The sequence below is a fragment of the Citrus sinensis genome, chromosome 1, assembly GCF_022201045.2.
Source record: "Citrus sinensis cultivar Valencia sweet orange chromosome 1, DVS_A1.0, whole genome shotgun sequence".
NCBI classification, from domain to species: Eukaryota; Viridiplantae; Streptophyta; class Magnoliopsida; order Sapindales; family Rutaceae; genus Citrus; species Citrus sinensis.
This window is the reverse complement of record NC_068556.1, coordinates 15085077-15105978: the sequence shown is the minus strand read 5'-3', so window position 1 is coordinate 15105978 and position 20902 is coordinate 15085077. Positions and strand designations below refer to the sequence as shown.

The window sequence follows — 20902 nt, the reverse complement described above, 5'->3', positions numbered from 1 at the left end:
ACTCATAATTGAACTAGGGGCAAAATGAGAATTTATTAAAATACGAAGAAAATACAAGATGGAGAGAAAATTACAGAAAACAGAGTCCAAAAATGGATCCAGAGATATCAAATTAGGGGGGGGAGGCCCCCTTTTTATAGATACATGGAGTAAATTATAGCCATCGGATTAAAAACAGTTTGGACGCTCAGGATTGCGCCACGTCATCAGTTAACAGTCCACGGTTTGACCACGCGGATGAACAGTAACACGGTTTGACCCGGATGAACAGTAACACGGTTTGGTTGAAAATAATCCTGTGTGATGCATGCACCGTACGCGAGATTTTTCATCCACTGATATGCTGCCACATCACCATCAACAGTACATAAGAATTTTAGTCCAACAGGATCGTGACACCTCATCAGTCAATGTCACATCATCGGTCAATGTCACGTCATCGATCCGTCTATGTGAACAGTGCTGTGAACAGTACCGGATACAGTACCGTATACGTGAGTAGTACCGTACATGTGAATAGTGCTATTTTTCATTTTATGCTCCTCCTAAGGTTTTCGACCATCCTGAGTTCAAAAGTGATATCCGTTTTGCCGTCTGATCTCTCCTTTATTGTGAAATGACTATAATGCCCCTAAAATACATAAATTACTTAATTAAAATAAAATACACGTAATTAAATCACAAGAATGTTAAAAACATAAAAGTAAGGGTTGTTAGTAAGACTTAAAATGTAAAATGATGGTTTTCTCCTTTATAAATATGCATTTTCTAACACTCAACAGAGCCATGGAGGAACCAAGGTGGAGGAGCCAAGAAAGCCTATTTAGTTTTAATGTTTGAACTTTATGATTTGTGTTTCTAAACAATTTAATTATGTTTAAATTTTGTGACTTTGTGAGTTTATGTTTCAAACTTTCAAAGACTAATATTTGGACTTTGTAAGTTTGTATTTATTTTAACTTTGATTAAGTTTGGACTTTGTTGGTTGAGCAAATAATAGTCCTAATCCCATCCTCCAAGCCAATAGGCAAATAATCCTATTCTAGCATTTTAACTTTATTCATTTGATTTAATAGAATTTTCTTTTCTTTTTTTTCTGTTGAAAATTAGTAAAAATGACTACAATTAAGAAAAATGTCTTAAAACTATCATAAAAACTACAAAAATAGCAAAAAAAAAAGAGCTCAAAATTGCATTAACCGAATTTGACCCGAATTGACCCGATTTCAACCAACCCAAACTGACCGGATTTGAACCGAACTAACCCGATTTGACCCGAACTGACCCGAACTCAATCCGACCCGTTTTAAATCCAACCCGATCTAACTCGAACTTAACCTGAATTAGTGACCCGACCCGATCTGACCCGTTACCTTAACATGGTGATCAAAAACACATTTTTTTTTATATATTATTATATCCCAACCAAACCCACTAAGAGATAACATATCAAACGTAGCACAATATTTTTGCTCGAACCATTTGACTTTAGATTCAAAGTAAAGAGAATCTCTCAAACAGCAACTTGGCAGTTTTGCATCCAACTTGTTTCCCTGTTGTTGCAAATACCCATTTTTAAAATCACAATCAAATCTTTACATAAGATTTTGACTCAATTCCAATAATGAGTCAATCAATGCATTAGATTCCGTAGTTGTCCAAAAATGTTTGCTCATACCCCGACCTCTGAGAGTTGAAGTGGGAATAGAATTCATTCTATATAATATTCATAGTCAAACAGTAGTGTAATATTCTATACTAAAAAGCAATACAACATCCATATTCAAAGAACAATTTAATGTCCATTGTAAAAATGAAAAACAAAATATAAACTCAAACAATAATACAATATCTAATGTAAAATAACAATATAATATTCAAACTGAAAGTACAATACAACATCCAATGTAAAATAACAATACAATCTCTAAATTTAAGCAACATAGTATCCAATGTCAACAAACGATACAGTAACAAATGTTAAATAACAGTACAATACAATGTTAAACAAACTGAATTCCATAAGCTCATAGACAAAATCTTTATGCTTTCTGCTTGCGTGCCATGTGTTCAATATCTTTTAGGCCAAATTTTGTCTCCAAATAGTCGACTCATTTAAGGGCTTGATGATATAATAACCTCTAAGCTGTAGTCAATATTTGGAGTTGGTTTATTATCCATTTCCCCTTTTATATCACCCAAAGGCGTTTCCATTTTAATGAAATTATGTCACGTACAATAAACATATATTATACACCTTTGTGTTTTATATCATAAAAGGCAGAACTTCCTAGTATAACCATTTTTTTTTCAAAATTCCAAAACATCATTCAATCACATTTCAAGCGCTTGAATACTTCATATTAAATAGCTCTTTTGGTTAGTAGGTTGGCATATATTCTTAAAGTCCGTCAAATGGTATTGTTACCCTCTAAATGATGAAAGAAAACCCAATTCATTGGCGTATCCACAAAGAACCAAATAATAATAACCAATTGACAAAAAAAAATACCATTAAAAAAAAGTCATGGCATCAATTATAAAATCTTCAAATCTAAAAATAATTTTGGTTAAATGTATAACCATAAGGAACTTTTAAACCATTTATTCTAGATATAGTATTTTTTACCACCGGCAAATTGTGACTTGAATTTTCTTACCCTGGTAAAACAGAAATAAATTGCATATCTTGTTAACAAACCTCCAAGACATTTGTTGCAATTTTGTTTCTCCTAGTTCTATATCTTGATTTATCTGTTTATGAAACACGAACCTTTATATATGTACCATCTAATGTTCCCAAACAATTCTACATTATTAGATACAAAAAATTTCAAAGTCATTGTACATAAATGTATAAGTTAAAGCGATATTAAAGAAATATTATACATATTTTAAACCATTTCCATGTTGGGTCGATTGAATTATCAAATATTGACTTGGGTTATTTTTTCAAAATTCTTTTTGGCATCTGATCATTACCTTTAAACACTCATGGAAACATTTACTAATTATTCGCCTAGATCTTTTAAAATTGATACCAATCATCTGCCTTCAAATAATGTGTTAAAATATACAAAAACCTGCAAGCTTTTCTTCAGGTGACATTTTCCTACTACCTACCAAACTCCCTTTCTCATGAAGAAGCTTACATAATTTGTTAAAGGCTTGTCTATCTATTCTTAATTATGACATACATTTCACATCATTTTCATAAACAAATTCATAGTCAATGTTCATTTATTGATAAACTCTATAATGTGACTTGAAAATCAATCTTCGTTCATAACATAACTAAAGATGGGAACATATAGTAGAGCACACAACCATAAACATTTGCAACATCATCACCAAATTTTATATAATTACAATGACTCTCTTCTTTCTTGCTAACAACCAAATCATTTCTATATCTCAATATCACAAATAAACTCAATCAATATTAATTAACTCTGATGAATATATACGAGTTCAAATTTCATATGTGAAATCGAGCATCTTCGCCATTATTATTACTATTTTAGCAATTGTTTTGCTAAATCACTTACTTTTGCCACCATTGACAAAATAATATAATATACATCATCATACCAATGATCAATTAATGATAAAATCATTGTAAAGTTATGGGGAAAAAACCAAAACAATATGATGGGGAATCGACTATCATGAATCTTCACCATTATTATGGATTATTATTTAAATAACTAGCTGCAGCCACCATTCATCAAATAAGAAAAACTAAATCATTATAATGTTCATCAAGCATGACAAAATTTAAGTAAAATTATGCAATTAATTTTTTTTTGCCAATAATATTTATGGAAAATTTTGGCACCTAATTGATTCCGATTTCTACTCTTATTTTATGAAATAAACGTTGTCAATAATTTTGATTTTAGATTCTGATTTTCTAATCCTGAAAGTAAACTCATCATTAATGTTGATTTATAAGTTTTATATTCCATGTATAAGTTTTTGTTTTGTTTACTAATAATACACTAATTTACCTATGTCGATTTACTTGTTTTACCTTAATTTATAAGTCTTATATTTCATTTACATAATTTATGTTTTATTTTATGCTTAATGTTAGTTACAAGTTTTATATTACATTTATATTTTTTTTTTAGCTTACAAATGATACACTAATTTACTACTCTTATGTTAATTTATTTGTTTTGCTTTCTACCTATAAATCTAATATTTCATTTACATAATTTATTCTATCTATAAATCATATATTTCATTTACATTTATGTTTTATTTTACAATTAATGTTAATTTACAAGTTTTATGTTACATATGTAAGTTTTTTTTAACAATAATAAACCCAATTTACAATTCCTATATTAATTTACTTATTTTACCTTTTATTCATAAGTCTTATATTTCGTTAACTTAATTTATGATTTATTTTATACATATTGTTGATTTAAGAACTTTTTATTATATTTATAAGTTTTTATTTTGTTTATCATTGATATACTAACTTACCACTCCTATATTTATTTGTTTGTTTTATCTTCTTTTTACAAGTGTTATATTCCGTTTACATAATTTATATTTTATTTTATATATAATTTTGATCTACATGTTTTATGTTTCATCTATAAGTTTTTTTATTTACGTCCCAATAATACATCAATTTATTTTTTTAATTTACAAGTATTATGTTTTATTTGCATAATTTATGTCCTATTTTATACATAAGGTTGATTTATAAGTTTTATGCTATGTTTGTAATTTTTTATTCTGTTTACTAATAATATATCTATTTATCACTATGTTAATTTACTTATTTTACCTTAGTCTAGGGGTGGGCAACTAGACATGGATTTGGTTTGAATTCTATGATTAAATTTTTTTTGTTTTGATAAATTCAATTATATCCAAATTGTAATAGTTATTAATTGTTATACATATAATTATTAAATAAATATTCAAAAAAGAAAAATATATAGTGGATACAAAATTATACATCATAAATTTTGCAATAACTATGGCTGTAGTTGATCATTTTGATGCTTTAACTAGCAATGTACAAACATTGGTCATTGAAGTGTGGACACAACATAAAGTAACGTAATTTTTTCATCATTAGTGATTTTTTTTATTATTTTTACGTATTTATAACTAAAACTATCATGTGTTAACTAATATTTGAAAAATATAACAAAAATTTTGTTTCCAATAACAATAAATTTGTGATAAGTTTGTCACTAATTCTTTTATAGCATCAAATCATCGCACTATAAATCCATTACAAATCCACTATGATGACTTGAACCCAATTGCATTAAATAGAATAGTAATAGTTTCTTGCTAAAGTTTGGCATTTGATAGAACTCATTTTCTATAATAATATTGTATTTAGTGTATATGATGGGCTTAGTTGAAATTTATATAATGGACATTTTAGCTTTGGCCAACTTGCATATCTCGCTATGTAATCTAATTTGATAACATCATTTATCCTATTCCATTAATTTGTTAGTGGTCTATAATAAGAGTTGATGATATTAATACATGGATAGAAAGCCAATTTACATTACACAATATTATAACTACAGCTTCCATCTCATAAATTGGTTAATCTGTGTAAAATGATTTATGAGATCATTTACCTTCTCCCTCCACATCTGTCTTGGATCTTTTTGGCATAATGCCTCAATTTCCCTCTGTAAATGTTGAGATAACTAACAGAACTCAAAGAATCAATGGCTGAGATTTTATATCACTTGGATTAATGAGGTAGACGCTGAGCTGGAATCATATTAGTTTGTTATGTTTGTTAAACTGCTTTGTCAATGACCACGTGTATATAGAGTTAGTTAAAATTTGTTATGGCTTTGTATATATAATTAGAACACTCTGAACATTTCGATTATTCTAGAAATGATAAAAACATATTTTCCGTTCCTTTTTCTCAAACTTTCTCTCACTTTCCTTCTAAACAATCACTCAGTTTCTTAGCATCAATAGATTCTGAGTTTGTATCAGAGCGGGAATGGCTTCATCTTCAAGATCAATCCAAGCCTCTGCCTCAGTAAGAACATATTCCTTCATTACACCTATAAAACTTTACAGATCTAACTACTTGACCTGAAAATCACAAGTGTTGGCGTTAATTGAAGGTAATGGTTTAGAAAGTTACATTGACGGTTTGATTGAAGCTCCAGACTTGGGCTGGAGAGCTCCAAGTCCAAAATATGTAAGCTGGAATCGTACGGATAAGCATCTTATGGATGGCTACTCTCATCAATGTCTGAGAGTGTTCTTGGTGTTGCTCTTGGTTGTAAAACTTCCTTTAAAGTCTGGAAAACTCTTGAGAAGCTTTCAGGTTCACAAAATAAAACTAGAGCTCTACAGTTGAGAAATCAAATAATGATGACTAAGAAGAATTATCTGAGTGTATATGATTACTTTCACAAGATGAAAGAAATTGCTGATAGCATGGCAGCATGAGGAGCACCTTTATCTGATTATGATTTTATGATGAGTGTGTTGAGTGATATTGGTTCTGATTATAATCTAGTAGTAGTGCTAATCATTGGAAAAAGTCAAGATCTTGATCTTTCAGAGTCACTTTCAATGCTAATGACTCTTGAAGAAATGCTGGAACAACAAGCACATGCAGAAGCAATGAAAGCAAATCTGGCTTTGGCAGCCAATTTTGTTCGGAAAGGATCAAATAAGAAGAAAAGTTTTGGTCAAGTTAATTCTAAAGCCAACTTTAATCAAGATGGAAATAGATTTGATAATCCTGGATACATGTAAGGAGGTTTCAGAACAAGCCAGCAAGGAGGAAATCATTTCAGAGGAAAGAGAGGTGGCAAAGGAAATAATAATAGAGGAAAGAATTGGAATCAAGGAGGTAGGCCTGGTATGCCTTTATTTCCAGGTAGTTCTTCATCTCAATATCAGCCAAAGTGTCAAGTATGTTTTAATTTTGGACACACAGCCTATGACTGCAAAGATAGGTTTAATAGAGATTTTGTTCCACCACAAATGAGGTATCTACATCAAGGGAATAATAATCAGAGGTTTAATCAAGGCTATAACTAGAGGAATATGTCTGCATATATGGCCACACCTGAGACATTATGGATGAGGGCTAGTACTCGGACAGCGGGGCAACCCATCACCTAACAAATGATCTCAACAACCTCAGTATTAATGAACCATATGAAGATAATGAAAAATTAATTATTGGAAATGGACAAGGCTTATCAATTTCACACATAGAAAGCACACATTTGACTGCTAGTACACACACTTTATTGCTAAAAAATTTGCTTTATGTGCCACACATTACAAAGAACCTTTAAAGTATTTCAAAATTAACTACTGATAATCCTCTAATTGTTGAATTTTCTAGAAATTTTGCTTTTTCAAGGACAAGAAGATGAAGAATGTCTTGTTGGAGGGTGCGGCTGTGAAGGGCATGTATAAGCTAAAACTTGATCTTAAGAGTCTATCTTATTAAGCTTTCATTTCATCTATTAATAAAATTTCATGTACTGCTCCTATCTCAATGATTCATCTATTAATAACATTTCATGTACTGCTCCTATCTCAATGATGTCCCGTTGCTCATAGTTATTACAGTATAAGTCATGTTCTGATTTTAGAAGCACTTCTTGTAATACCTTGATATGTCTGTTTACACAGTCCAGCTCTAAGGCTGAAACTTCAATGAATATATTGCATAGACAACTAGGTTATCCTAGTTCTAAAGTCATGGGAATTATTATTTCTGGTTGTAAACACCTGAAACTTAGCATTAAAACTTCATTTCTTGACTTCTGTGATGCTTGCCAATATGGTAAAATTCATAAACTTCATTTCAGTGCTATTGAAATAAAATTATCCTCTCCTTTAGAGCTCGTTTTTACTGACCTATGGGGACCTGCCCCCATAATCTCTCTTAATGACTATAAATACTATATTACCTTTGTTGATGACTTCAGTTGATTCACTTAGATTTATCCATTAAAAACTAAGTCACAAGCTTTATCTACCTTTATTTTGTATAGAACTCAGGTTGAGAAACAGTTTAACACAGCCATTAAAATTCTTCAGTCTGATTGGGGAGGTGAATATAAGTCCTTTGTACCACATCTTCAGAAAAATGAGATTATTTTCAGACATCTTTGTCCTCATACTCATCACCAAAAAGGTACAGTAGAAAGAAAGCATAAACATATTGTTGAGATGGGTCTAACTCTCTTAACTCAAGCTCATTTACCTCTAAGTTTTTGGTAGGAGGCTTTTCATACTTCTGCATATCTTGTTAACAGGCTACCCACACCTGTTTTGTCTTTAACCAAGTCTCCTTTTGAAACTCTTTTCAAGTTTAAACCTGACTATAGCTTCCTAAAATGCTTTGGCTGTTCTTATTTCCCATATATGAGATTCTACAGCAAACACAAACTCAATTTTCATACTACTAAATGTGTATTTCTAGGTTACAGTTCTGAGCATAAAGGTTACAAATGTATTAGTTCCAAAGGAGTTATTTATATTGTAAGACATATAGTCTTTAATGAGTTATAGTTTCCTTTTTCTAGTGATCCACTTTTTACAAAGCAATCTTCTTCATCTCAGGCTTCTGACTATAGATATCCCATGTTCAAAGTTTCATCTGTCTTAATTCCAGTATATGACTCTTCAGGATTAAGTGACAATGCTATGGACCCTTCTCAATCCACTTCTTCAGCAGCTTCATCTTCACCACCTGCACCATTACATTCATCACCAGCCTCTTCTTCTTCATCTTCTTCTTCATCTTTACCACATTTACCATCTTCACCAACTCCACCACTACAATCCTTTAACCAGCAGTCACTTGTTCCTGCACCTATACAACCTCCATCTTATCCAATTATTACAAGGGCTAAAGCAGGTATCTTCAAGCCTAAGTTTCTTGCTTATTCTACTGCCTTGGAAGAAAAGGAACATGCAATAGTTTCACAAGCCTTGGCAGATCCTAAGTGGAAAGCAGCAATGCAAGCAGAATATGATACTCTTATGGCTAACCAAACCTAGGTTCTTGTTCCTGCTTCTTAAGCTACTAAAGTTGATGATTGCAAATGGGTGTTTAGGATAAAATATCATGCAGATGGCTTTGTTTCTAAAATACAAGGTCAGGTTAGTTGCTAAAGGATTTCATAAAACCCCTGACATTGACTATTTTGAGACATTTAGCCCTGTTGAGAAACAATCTTCTGTTAGAGTTGTATTGAGTTTAGCTATAATGAAGCATTGGACTGTCAAGCAATTAGACATCAACAATGTTTTCTTTAATGAGGAGCTTACTGAAGATGTTTTCATGTTTCAGCCTAAAAGTTTTGTACAGCAACCTGCTGGTCAGGTCTGCAAATTTATTAAAGCTCTGTATGGCCTTAAACAGGCCCCCAAGGCATGGTTTGACAGGTTGAGAAAAATATTGTTGCAGTGGGGGTTTAAGAACTCAAGGGCAGATTCTTCACTATTTTTTAAAAAAGAGAATGAAAGTATTGTAGTAGTATTGATATATGTTGATGATATTTTATTACAGGAGTTAATAAGGTAGTCATTAAACAGTTTATCAAGTATCTTGGTGATACTTTTGCTTTAAAGGACCTTGGTGAATTTAATTACTTTCTTAGGATTGAAGTGACTCATGATTTAAAAGGAAATCTACATCTTTCTCAAGCTAAGTATGTCAGTGATTTGTTGACTAAAACTGATATGAAGAATTGTAAAGAAACCGATACACTTATGAGCATTGGACAGAAATTGAAGAAAGCTAGTAGTGAAGATAACTTAATTGCAAATGTTACTGAGTCTAGGAGTATAATTGGTGCTCTGCAATATCTAGTTCTCACAAGACCAGAACTTGCTTTCTCAGTAAACAAACTGAGTCAATTCCTTACTGCACCTACAGAAAAGCATTAGATTGCTTGTAAAAGGATTCTTAGGTACCTTAAAGCTGCAATGGATTATGGACTGTTATTCACGTCAGAAGGAGATATAGTCTTGACACCCTACACAGATGCAGACTGGGCATGTGATGTAGATGATAGAAAATCAGTGGGAGCTTACTGTATACATTTGGGTAAAAATCTCATTTCATGGGTTTCAAATAAACAATAAGTTGTAGCAAGATCAAGCACTGAATCAGAGTATAGAGCCTTATCTTCAGTTTGTTCAGAAATACTATGGATACAAGCCTTGCTTAATGAATTAAGGCAGATTTGCTGTCAAATACCAGTTATCTGGTGTGATAACAATGGAGCATCTGCTTTGGCCTCAAATACAGTATACCATGCCAGGACTAAACACATTGAACTGGACATGCATTTCATAAAAGAGAATGTGACAAATAAGCAAGTTGAAATCAGATATGTTCCAAGTGAATGGAATGTAGCTGATGTCCTTACAAAGCCTTTGGCTTATAATTTTTTTAACTATTATAGAGACAAGCTTAATGTTGTTCCACGACCCTTAAGCTTGAGGAGGGGTGTTGAGATAGCTAACAGAATTCAAAGAATCAATGGCTGAGGTTTTATATCACTTGGATTGATGAGGTGGACGCTGAGCTGGAATCATATTAGTTTGTTATATTTGTTAAACCGTTTTGTCAATGACCTCGTGTATATTGAGTTAGTTAAAATCTGTTATAGCTTTGTATATATATTCAGAACACTCTAAACATTTCGATTGTTCTAGAAACGATAAACTGATATTTTTCGTTCCTTTCTCTCAAACTTTCTCTCACTTTCCTGCTAAACAATCACTCAGTATCTTAGCATCAATAGATTCAAAGTGCAAATCAATTACATCGGCTACCAAACCTTTTGATAATGATCTTTGCATCTCTTTTAATTGAACATTTTGCGTGCACAATAACCATTAAAATTATCATATGTTAATGTGAAATGACTAAATAACTTTTTATCTTTGCCCTACCTTTCTCCTGCCATATTCTTCAAGCCTTATCATGTAAAATTTTGAAATAATTGTAATTAAAAGTCAAAATTTGTTAATACTTAAATTAAATCAAGGAATAATTTTATACAAAGAGGTATTCGTACATGCTTTCTTTAGCAAATCCAAATCAGTAAGCTTATTTTTAGTTGAAAATTTGGCATGAATTGTTATTTCAGAGGTAACTGGCCAGACCATATAATCTTACAAATTGCAAAATTGACTATGAGAAGGAAGTAAAAATTCATCAAAATATCAAAAACTATTATGAAGATAAATTGCTCCCCATAATGAAACTATTATTACCATTCATCTTACATTGCAAAGCCTCCTGATAATAAGAATTTGTGCACGTATGAATTGGAAGCTTTTTTATTATGAACTCTATTATATTTTTCATTTCTAATACTTCACGTATATTAAAACCCTTAGAATCAGGTTCAATGGTTCCAATAAACTTCTTGTATAATGGCTTCATTTCATTCACTCTCTTACCCTCTAACAAGCATTCCAAATTTACTATTATGTCCAATGAATGAAATCATAGAATTTCCGTACTCTAGTCGGTAGCAAATGAAATTTTCAAATTTTATATATTTGAGAATAACCTATATAACACAAATGAATTAAATTCAGCTCAATTCATTTAAAATTCATTAACATAAAATTTTCGCTTACCAATGAGGCTCACCATGCGCATATACATCTTGTTCCCAACCATAAAACAAAGAATCCTCATTCTGAAAAAAATTTCCTCATTGTTGGGTAAGATTTAGTGGTTAAATATCTCAATGAGTTAGATGTTATTCGGAGCAATGAAGAAATGTAGTCATCAGTTATAAAACATAGCAAGTACGTTGAAAAAATGCAGTTAAGGTAGCAAACACATGCATCCTAAAAATTACAATAGATTTCCAATAACCTCACCTCAACATGATTGCCAAAACTACTACCACCATTAAGGAAAAATAAAATGTTATTGTAACCTAAGGGTGGGCATAAAACTCATAACCCATGGTTTAAACAAAAGTTAAACCACACTAAATAATTTGGGTTGGGTAAATAATAAAATTGGGTTGGATGTGGGTTTTACAATAAACATTTAGTACGATTTGGGTTTGATTAACCTCTATGCGGACATTACTCCTTATAGTTGTCATTTGATGGCAAATGATGTTATCAGATTAAATTATTTGGCAAGATATGCAAGTTGGCCAAAGCTAAAATGTTCACTAGATAAATTTCAACAAAGCATGTCATGTACACTGAATATGATATTATTATAAAAAAGGATTTCGGTCGAATGCTAAACTTTAGCAAGAAACTATGGCTGATCTATTTAATGCAATTTGATTCAGGTCATCATAAAGGATTTTTAATGGACTTATAGCATGATAATTTGATGCTTTAATGCTAAAAAAGAGATAGAAGAAAAGAAAAGAAAAACTAAAGAATTAGTGATAAAGCCATTAAAAAAAAAAGCAAAGTGATTTTTAATTTGGATAAAGATGCTACCTTTTTCAAATTATTTGATTACCTTTTATTTGTGAACAATGTTGATAAAAAAGCCAAAGAATTAATGATAAAATTATCACAAATTTATTGTTATTAGTAATAAATTCTTTGTTATATTTTTCAAATATTATTTAATACATCTTGATTTTAGTTATAAGTATGTAAAAATAATGAAAAAACTTACGTTACGTCATGCCAAGTCCACTCGTCAATAACTTATGTTTTTATGAATACATTACTAATTAAAGCATCAAAATGATCAACTACGTCCATAGTTGTTGCAAAATTTGTTAATTACAATTCTTTTATCCACTGTATTTTTTTCGTATTATAATTAATATATATAACCATTAATAATTTTAATTTTAATATAATTATAATATTTTGATCATAAAATTCAAACAAAACACAAACCAAACTTAAATGGGTTAGTTTAAATTAAGTTAAAAATATTTGAGTTGGCTTCGGTTAGACCCAAAATTTTCTGATTTGATTTGACTTGACCTAAAACCAAAATCAAACCAACCTATGTCTACCCGTACTTACATTTATAAATCTTATGTTCTATTTCTATTAATTTATATTTTATTTTATACTTAATGTTAATTTATAAGTTGTATTCTAAATTTACATATTTTTGGTTTAATTTATGTTTAATTAAGGTGATGGTAACATGATTTCAATTACAAAAATAACCTCAAAAAGAATTAAAAAAATAAATGTAGTGTTTAAACATGACACCATTTGCCGTGGCACGCGGTTACCCGCGCCTTATATTCACCGTGGGATAAAAAACCAACACCCTCATCACATTTCGGATTCTAGCTTTATGGGAACCAAGGTCTTCATAAATATAAAGGTTAACCGCCAATGCTAACATAGCATTGAAATAAATTTCGACGGGGCAGTATCAGTTACATTTCAAGCATACTGTTTTAACCTTCAAAATGAGAATCTGTATTACTTGAAAAAATGACAAACTGTGTATTCACAGTTGTTGCTTCCCCAAAAACCAGCTATCGCATTCTCTAACCCCATTATCAAAACCATTTTGATTTAGAACCCAAAACAAGAACCATCAGTACAAATATCAACGTCAAACCCCTTCAAATTGATAGAAGCTTCAAATTTCGACTTATGGAGTCGCATATACCTGATGGTCTGACCAAAAATCATGTCATTCGAAATCTTCGTCAGATGATTGCAGCTGGAGGGTACTTGCTGGTGAATCCCCTTCATCTGCTGTTGCTGCAGGAATTTTCCTGCTCCTGCTCTGTAATCCAACATTCTGTTTCACAGAACCATCCCCATCATTGGTCAAGCCTTTTGGAACTCCTGACTCAACCTTTTTAACTTTAGAGTCTCCATTTGAACAGCCAGGCTTCTCCACTGAAATCCTGTTTTCCTCTTCATTGCTGCCATCAAATGATGAGCTCCCCCCAGAATCAAGTTTCATCCGCTTGCTAGCCCTTTTCGGTTTAGGCTTGGCAGGAGAATTCTGCAAATCCTCTTTCACATCAGCATTCTCAAAATTTTCAGTGGCGGCAGTTCCGGTGATCCCAGACGTTGGATTAGGATTTTCCATCCCATTTATCTCTTCATCACTCAATTCCTCAGGAGGGTCTTCATTCTCTTCAGTCTTATGTTTCAGTGACTCAATTACATCCATTAATTCTCTGTTGACCTGTCGATTTGAACATTACATATTGAAGTAAACTAATTTTCCAATTGTGGAAAGAAAAATTTGTGCTTGGAAATATAAGAAGTCATGAGTTAATGCATTACATCGAAGCTGAGCAGATAAGGAAATATTTAGAGCTAATAACATCCAGACAAGTGTTTGAATGCCATGGTATTTTAAAAATTTCAGTTTAGAAGCATCTATTCTGTTTATGTGGTAGAAAAAAGCAAAACTTTCTTCACATTTCAACAATTAACAATTATGAAGTGTCCCCATCTTACTTGAGGGTTTTGAAGAAATTCAGATATGTCAGTTGGGCACGACGGACACTGCATGACATTCTTTTGTGATCTAAGAGTCCGTCCACCTCTACTTCTCTCTCTCACAAAAGTCTTTCCAGCAAACGCGCCTTCCAAACAAGACTTGCAAAAGTTATGAGCACAAGGTGTAGTAATAGGCAGATTCATCACTTGCCGACAAATTAGGCAACTGAATTCTGCACGTAAAGAATTACCAAGTGAACATAGTTTTCAAACTTCTTATATGAATAGTATGTAGTGCATCTAAGAATCTAGAATTATTAACTTATAGCTTTAGTACATTTTTTATTTTTTTATTTTCTTTTTTCCTTGCAGCAACCAGCATGAGCTCGCCATACAACAAACAATCAACAATTCTGTTTGTAAATGTTAAATCTACCAACTGCCTCAAGAAAGACATCAATAAAGGCATAGAAAAAGCAAACCTTTCAGGAGCTTCTCTCGTACGCTTGTATTCTGTGCTTGCCTAATAGCTCTCCTCACCTTCTTCCCATCCTCAGGCTTACCTGTACCAATTGGTTTTTTGCTAAGCGGTGGAGGTTTCTTCCACTTCCAGCGACTATCTTCTTCCTGAAAATGGAAATAACAGAATTCCATATCAAGTCAAAATAACAAACACCTGTGACACCTGTGACGAAAGGATTTATGTTTCAGTAATAATCACAAATTGAGAACAATGAAAAGGGTCCTTTAACTGCTGAAATCCATTATAACATTGATACACAAGACCTTTTTGCATTATTATGAAACAATTTTAGTATTCACCTAATTTTATCTACACAGCAATTCAATAGACCATAAAACATGTCTTTGAACAGAAGCATGAGACATGCAATTCAAATTTTAGAAAAGAAACTGCATAAACTCACATCAAAGTCCCATGCTGGACTTTCCTTCCTCTCTGTTACATCAGTTGCCATTTTCAACTCTGGAATACCTGGCAAAGATCTAGGGCGATCCCCAAATTCATCACTGCAGTTAAAGTTTCAAAAATTTAGTAGGGAGAGAATAGTGAAAGAATCCAAATAAATCAATAACAGCACAAACCTTGTCCATGGAGCAGGCTCATTGTCACATCTAACAAACAAATATCTGCAGACCTTGAAACCCTTTGCAGGAAAAACGTGTCAGTTTATATATTTAGCTGATAACAATATTATTGGTAATTATAATATATTAAATACAATATATTTACTTGGATTCCAATTTTTCGCCAACACTTTTCAATTCTGTAGACTCCATCATAACGCACCCCTTTCTCAGGGGCATAAGAAGAACGTTTCTCCTTGTGGGACCTGCTCAAGAAAGAAAGGAAACATAGAAGCTAGAGTGAAAATATATGTGGAAGTTTTAAATGAATAATCCAAAATAACAGTCCTCACCATATAAACCCAAATCACACAGAAAGACATTAAAAGATTATTATGATTCCCATTAGTAATAATTACTAATAACTACTGCACAGACTTAAAGGTTTATAATGCATAAGAGTGAAACAAGTATGGACAGGCAACAAATATATTAATTATATCAGAAAATGGCATAGAAATAATTAATTCCTTTAAACTTCAAAAATTAATTGCCAAGCCAACGACGTTGTCTATTTTCTGACAGAAAGCAGCATGAAGAAAGAGATATTCTGCTATGCAAAAACACATCTAAAAAGGACCCGAAGAAGCAATAAGTAAATACATTTTGTCATCTTTAATTCAATGAGGCAAGAAAGAAAGTGTCTTGAAAGAACAAGATTGAAAGAGAAACGCTTACCTCACAACACGAACTGGGTAGCCCTTTTTGCAACTTACTCTGAGGGCTTCATTCATTTTTTCAAACTTTTGATCAAAAGACTGCTCTTTGTTTGTTCTTTTGTTCCCACTTAGATCTCTACCACCACTGCCAACCACATTTATGCAAACAAATCATATCATGAAATTAGAATGGTATGAATGAATGGCAATACTTTTTAGGGTCCCAATAAAAAAATCAAACAAGGCATACTACTAAACAGGATAAATAAATCAATTGTTTTAACAAAAGATACTCGAAAAGCAGGGAGTGTTAGATAAAATCTAATATAAATGATTAAAGAAGATTTGATGTTTTATACAACATCAGATAGAGCGGGAAGAAATAGACAACACTCACAGAAGGGTCCCAGCAGAAACTAATTTTTTTAATATAGGATTGATTGGTCAGAGTAGAGAGAACAGGTTATATTGCAACTATTCAAGCATAATCACTGATTTTTACTACAAAGTTAAAAAAACCAAAACAAAATCAGATTTTTAGATCATATAAGCAGACTAATCCTGAGCCATAAGAAAACAACAGTGAAATACTGACATCAACTAGGTTTACCAATCAACAAATGCAACTTCTTTACTAGGGAGTTACTAAAAGTTGAATTAAATGAACTAAAAGATTCCCTATATAGTGAACTCAAACCAGTTAAATGTGAAGTCATGTAGAAACAAACCTTCCTGTATATAGGAACCACTCTCCATGATCCTCGTCATCTTCATATCCCCCGGATAGTGCCACTGACTGAGAACCATAGTTTGACTGTCCAGCTATACCAGCAACATGAGGAAAATGTGCACCCCACTGCCGGCATTCCAATCTGTCTTCCCAACATTCACCAACAAGCACACCCTGATTTCTCTCTGGATCATTTTCTGCTGGGATTGGCCCAAAATGATCAGGTGGTATAGTAACAAAAATCTTCCCACTTGCAGCATTGGCCTTCCCAGTCTTCTGTGCCCGCTCAGTAGTAAATGCCTTGTCTGGACGGTCTTGGTTGCGCATAAAATGGTAAACCTTCGTAGGCACAGCAGCAAGGTTTGACTTTGACAGCTTGGCCATACGAATAGCAGTCACAAGTGCAGAATTAATGCGGGGCTGGCTTGCCATTTTGGGAGGAATTATGTGACGGCATTTTGCACAGGTCCGCTTCCCTTGCCCAATCCATTTCTGGAAGCATTTTAGGCAGAAGTTGTGGCCACATGGTGCCTGAAACAAGATAAACAAAAAACTTCTGAAGTTCTATCAGCTTTCCCAAATTATATAACTTTGAATATGTGAAACAACTGTGAAGCACATCCGTCGCAAACATTAAACAGATCCCTACTTTCTGCACTCCAAGTTCCAAAAGATAACTGATTATTAGAATTTAGTGTTATCCAAGTTAAGGAAAATTCATTTCCCACTGAGCAAGTTGTCCAAAACATTAGAAGATCTTATAGATCCAAAACAGAAATTTGCAGATGTTGTGGGATGGTCTCAATGAAACTACCAAAAAATTTCCAAAACAAGTATCAAAATCATTTCAAACTGACACATCGTCATTACCAATAACCAATATGTACCAAAACTATACACAAATAAAGAATATATCGTAACAGTTACTACTTATCGAGTTCAGTTACTTTAAATGATTCTAATGGATATTTAGTAGCTCAGTAAAGTATTAGTGAATTGATACCCTTGCTGATGTAGTTTGATTTGCGCTAGCATCACTTGCCAGGACAACCACTAACACAATCGTGATACTTAATTACTTAATGATATATGACATTCTTACCATTTAGAAAAACAATAGAAGAATGTGCCATAAACTCACAACTACAGCTCTTATTTCCGAACCAAATAAGAAATACAGCACTCAAAAACCAATATCTAGCAGTTCAAACTACTTGAAACCTTGTGACGACATGTTCGGGATTAAAGTGTTGCAGCTTTTAATTCGCACCTATTATGGAATGGAATTATTAGTTAATAAGTGGGTAGTAATTAGTAAACATCAGCTACATGATAAAAGTGGGTGTTTACCAGACCTATAGCACACGAGCCGAACTACGACAATTACAAACGTACCTGTAAGCTAACTAAGTTAATCGATATTCAAGACCCCGGAAACCCTAATTAAGCATAGCATTAAAAGTAGAAAACAATTACAAAAGCAGATAAAATTAATTAGTAAAAGCATTAAAGCATATTGTCTGTTTCGTGAATCTAACCGTAACAGGTCTCTCAGGCAACTGCATACAGAAAGAACAGTTCAAGCTACCATCAAGCAGGTCCAAAACATCACTATCACTCTCCCTCTCCTTTCCTTTGCTCTTCTTCTCATTCTCATTCTCTTTCATTTCCTCCTCAACTTTCCCGCTCAAAAGCTCCTGCCTTTTCCTTGCCTTCTCCTTATCCGTCAACTTCTCGTCCGCCTCAATAGCTCGTATAGCCGCCACCAGATCCCCGCCATCTCCGGCGGTGCCGCCCGAGGGCAGAGCAGGTCCATCGACGCCGGAGCAGTCGGGGCATAACCACGAGAGAGACGAAGCTAGGGTCTCGGGAGGCTTGGTCAGGCAGGCCACGTGCCAGGGAGTGACGCACGTGCTGCACGTGATCGTTTCCTCGGGAGGGGGTTTCACTTTGCAGCGCATGCACTGCTCATCTAAGTTGCAGGGCAGTTGGATATCGTGCGCCATTGAAGTGGCGATGGTTGTTTGGGGGAGGAGGGGTGTGCGTACGATAAGAGAGTGACAATGTGTGATATGATATTTGTTGGGGTATTAAAGAGAGTGGAGAGAGAGAGTGAGGGAAGAGCGAGAGGCGGGTTTCCGAAAAGTGTTTTCCAGTCGAGCGCGTTTTGAATTTCAAACGGGAGCTAAATTTGCTTCAAAATTTGTGAAATGACAATTGTCTCCTCTCCGCTTCCGCTTTATTTACAGCTTACTCATTTAATCTGCTGACTAAAATTAAGCATAAAAGGTAATTTGGTAAACTAATAATTAACATAGGGGTAAAATCCGAAACCCGCTCCAAATTTCGTAAATACAATCCATCTTTTCTAAGAATGAGGTTATATTTTATTCATCCACAATTGGACAAGTATATAGTGATGATAGAATTATAAATTTTGTATAAATTTATTTTATATAAAGTGATGTAGTATAATTTTATTGGTTGGATAAAATTATGCCACAATGGTTTATACAAAAAATGTGAAATAATAATTTTATATTTACTAAATTTTCATTAAGATCCAATTTAAACAAATCAATTACTTTCATTGGCATTAGTTCAAATCTAAATCAAATAAATCAATTTGTAATCAAGGAATTGTGGGCTAAGTTTAGCTTGGAAGCGTTTTTGGGTAAGTGGTATGGTTGAGGCAAGCATATAAGGGATATATGAGTTGTGGAGGTTAATCTAGAAAGATGATATGAGGAGTTTGGGTGAGCTCACGTATAGAATTTAATATGGTTGTCAAAATCATAACAATGAAATTAAGCATAAAATATAACGAGCATACAAAAATTACATTGTTTATTTTTTGCCAACTTCCATAGGAGTAACTCATCTCTAATCAACGTGTAACCCTTTTGATAAGTACCCATTCTATATTGGAGATGTTTTTTTAGATGTCCTTGTGATAGTTTGTGCAACTCACATGATAACACCTAACTTGTTGACTAACATTGTGCTTATTTCTCGTTAGTTGCTTTAAGGGTGGACAAAAGAATTAGGGAACTAAATAAACCAAACTGGATAGCCAATTTCATTTAATTTTGGTTTGATTTATATATTGAAAAAAAGATTGATTTAATTAGTTAAATAAAAGATGACTAAAAGAAATAACTATAAAAAATAAAATTTTAAAGGTTAAAAAAAAATCGAACCAAACCAAAATTAAAATAAGCATAAGGATAATGAGTATACAAAAATTACATGATTTGACCTTTGGCCTACTTCTACCAAAGCAACTCATCTCTTATCCACGTGTAGCGCCTTTAACAAGTATTTGTTCTATATTAGAGACCTTCCTTTAGCTGACTTTGTGATAGATAAATAACTAACGTTACAACAAGATTTGTTGTAATATGTTGTGATCTTTTTCCTCATTGTTTGCTTTTAGGGGTGGGCAAAAAAATAGGGGAACCAAATAAACCAAATTGAATCATTGATTCAGTTCAGTTTGTAAATTAAAAATAATAATAATAGGTCTAATCATTTTAATAAAAAATGACCCCAAAACTAAATAATTAAAAAAAATAAAAATTTTAAAGGTTAAGAAAATTTTAAAAAAAATGAACTGAGCTAGAACTATTTCGGTCTACTTCAACTCGATTTAGCAAAAACTAAACCAAATTGTGCTTACCTCTAATTGCTTTTGTCATTTACCCATTTAAATAATTATTCATGTTATCTGTTGAGGTGAAGAGGGATCGTCCAATCAATGGACGTATTAGATTTTTTGTCACGTCGCAACTTATGATTAGACACATATTCTTTTTCAATTTTCCCATAATACTACTACTTTTATGGTGCATTTAGTTTTCATATTGGAGAATCATAAGTTAAAATTGAAATAATTGACAACATTTACTTCCCAAAATAGAGGCGAGAATCCAAA

At 32.7% G+C, this 20902-nt stretch overlaps 1 protein-coding gene across 1 annotated transcript; it reads right to left on the bottom strand.

Moving 5' to 3' along the window:
- Positions 1-13277: 13277 nt before the first annotated feature.
- On the bottom strand, positions 13278-19133 carry LOC102609711 (E3 ubiquitin-protein ligase ORTHRUS 2). The gene is made up of 9 exons (XM_006490673.4): positions 18507-19133; positions 16967-17499; positions 16258-16383; positions 15686-15785; positions 15538-15599; positions 15360-15462; positions 14916-15060; positions 14452-14666; positions 13278-14173 (listed from the first exon to the last, which is right to left on the bottom strand). Exons 1-9 carry the CDS (start codon positions 18972-18974, stop codon positions 13667-13669), a joined length of 2259 nt encoding a protein of 752 aa, XP_006490736.1. The 5' UTR covers positions 18975-19133; the 3' UTR covers positions 13278-13666.
- Between the last annotated feature and the right edge of the window lie 1769 nt (positions 19134-20902).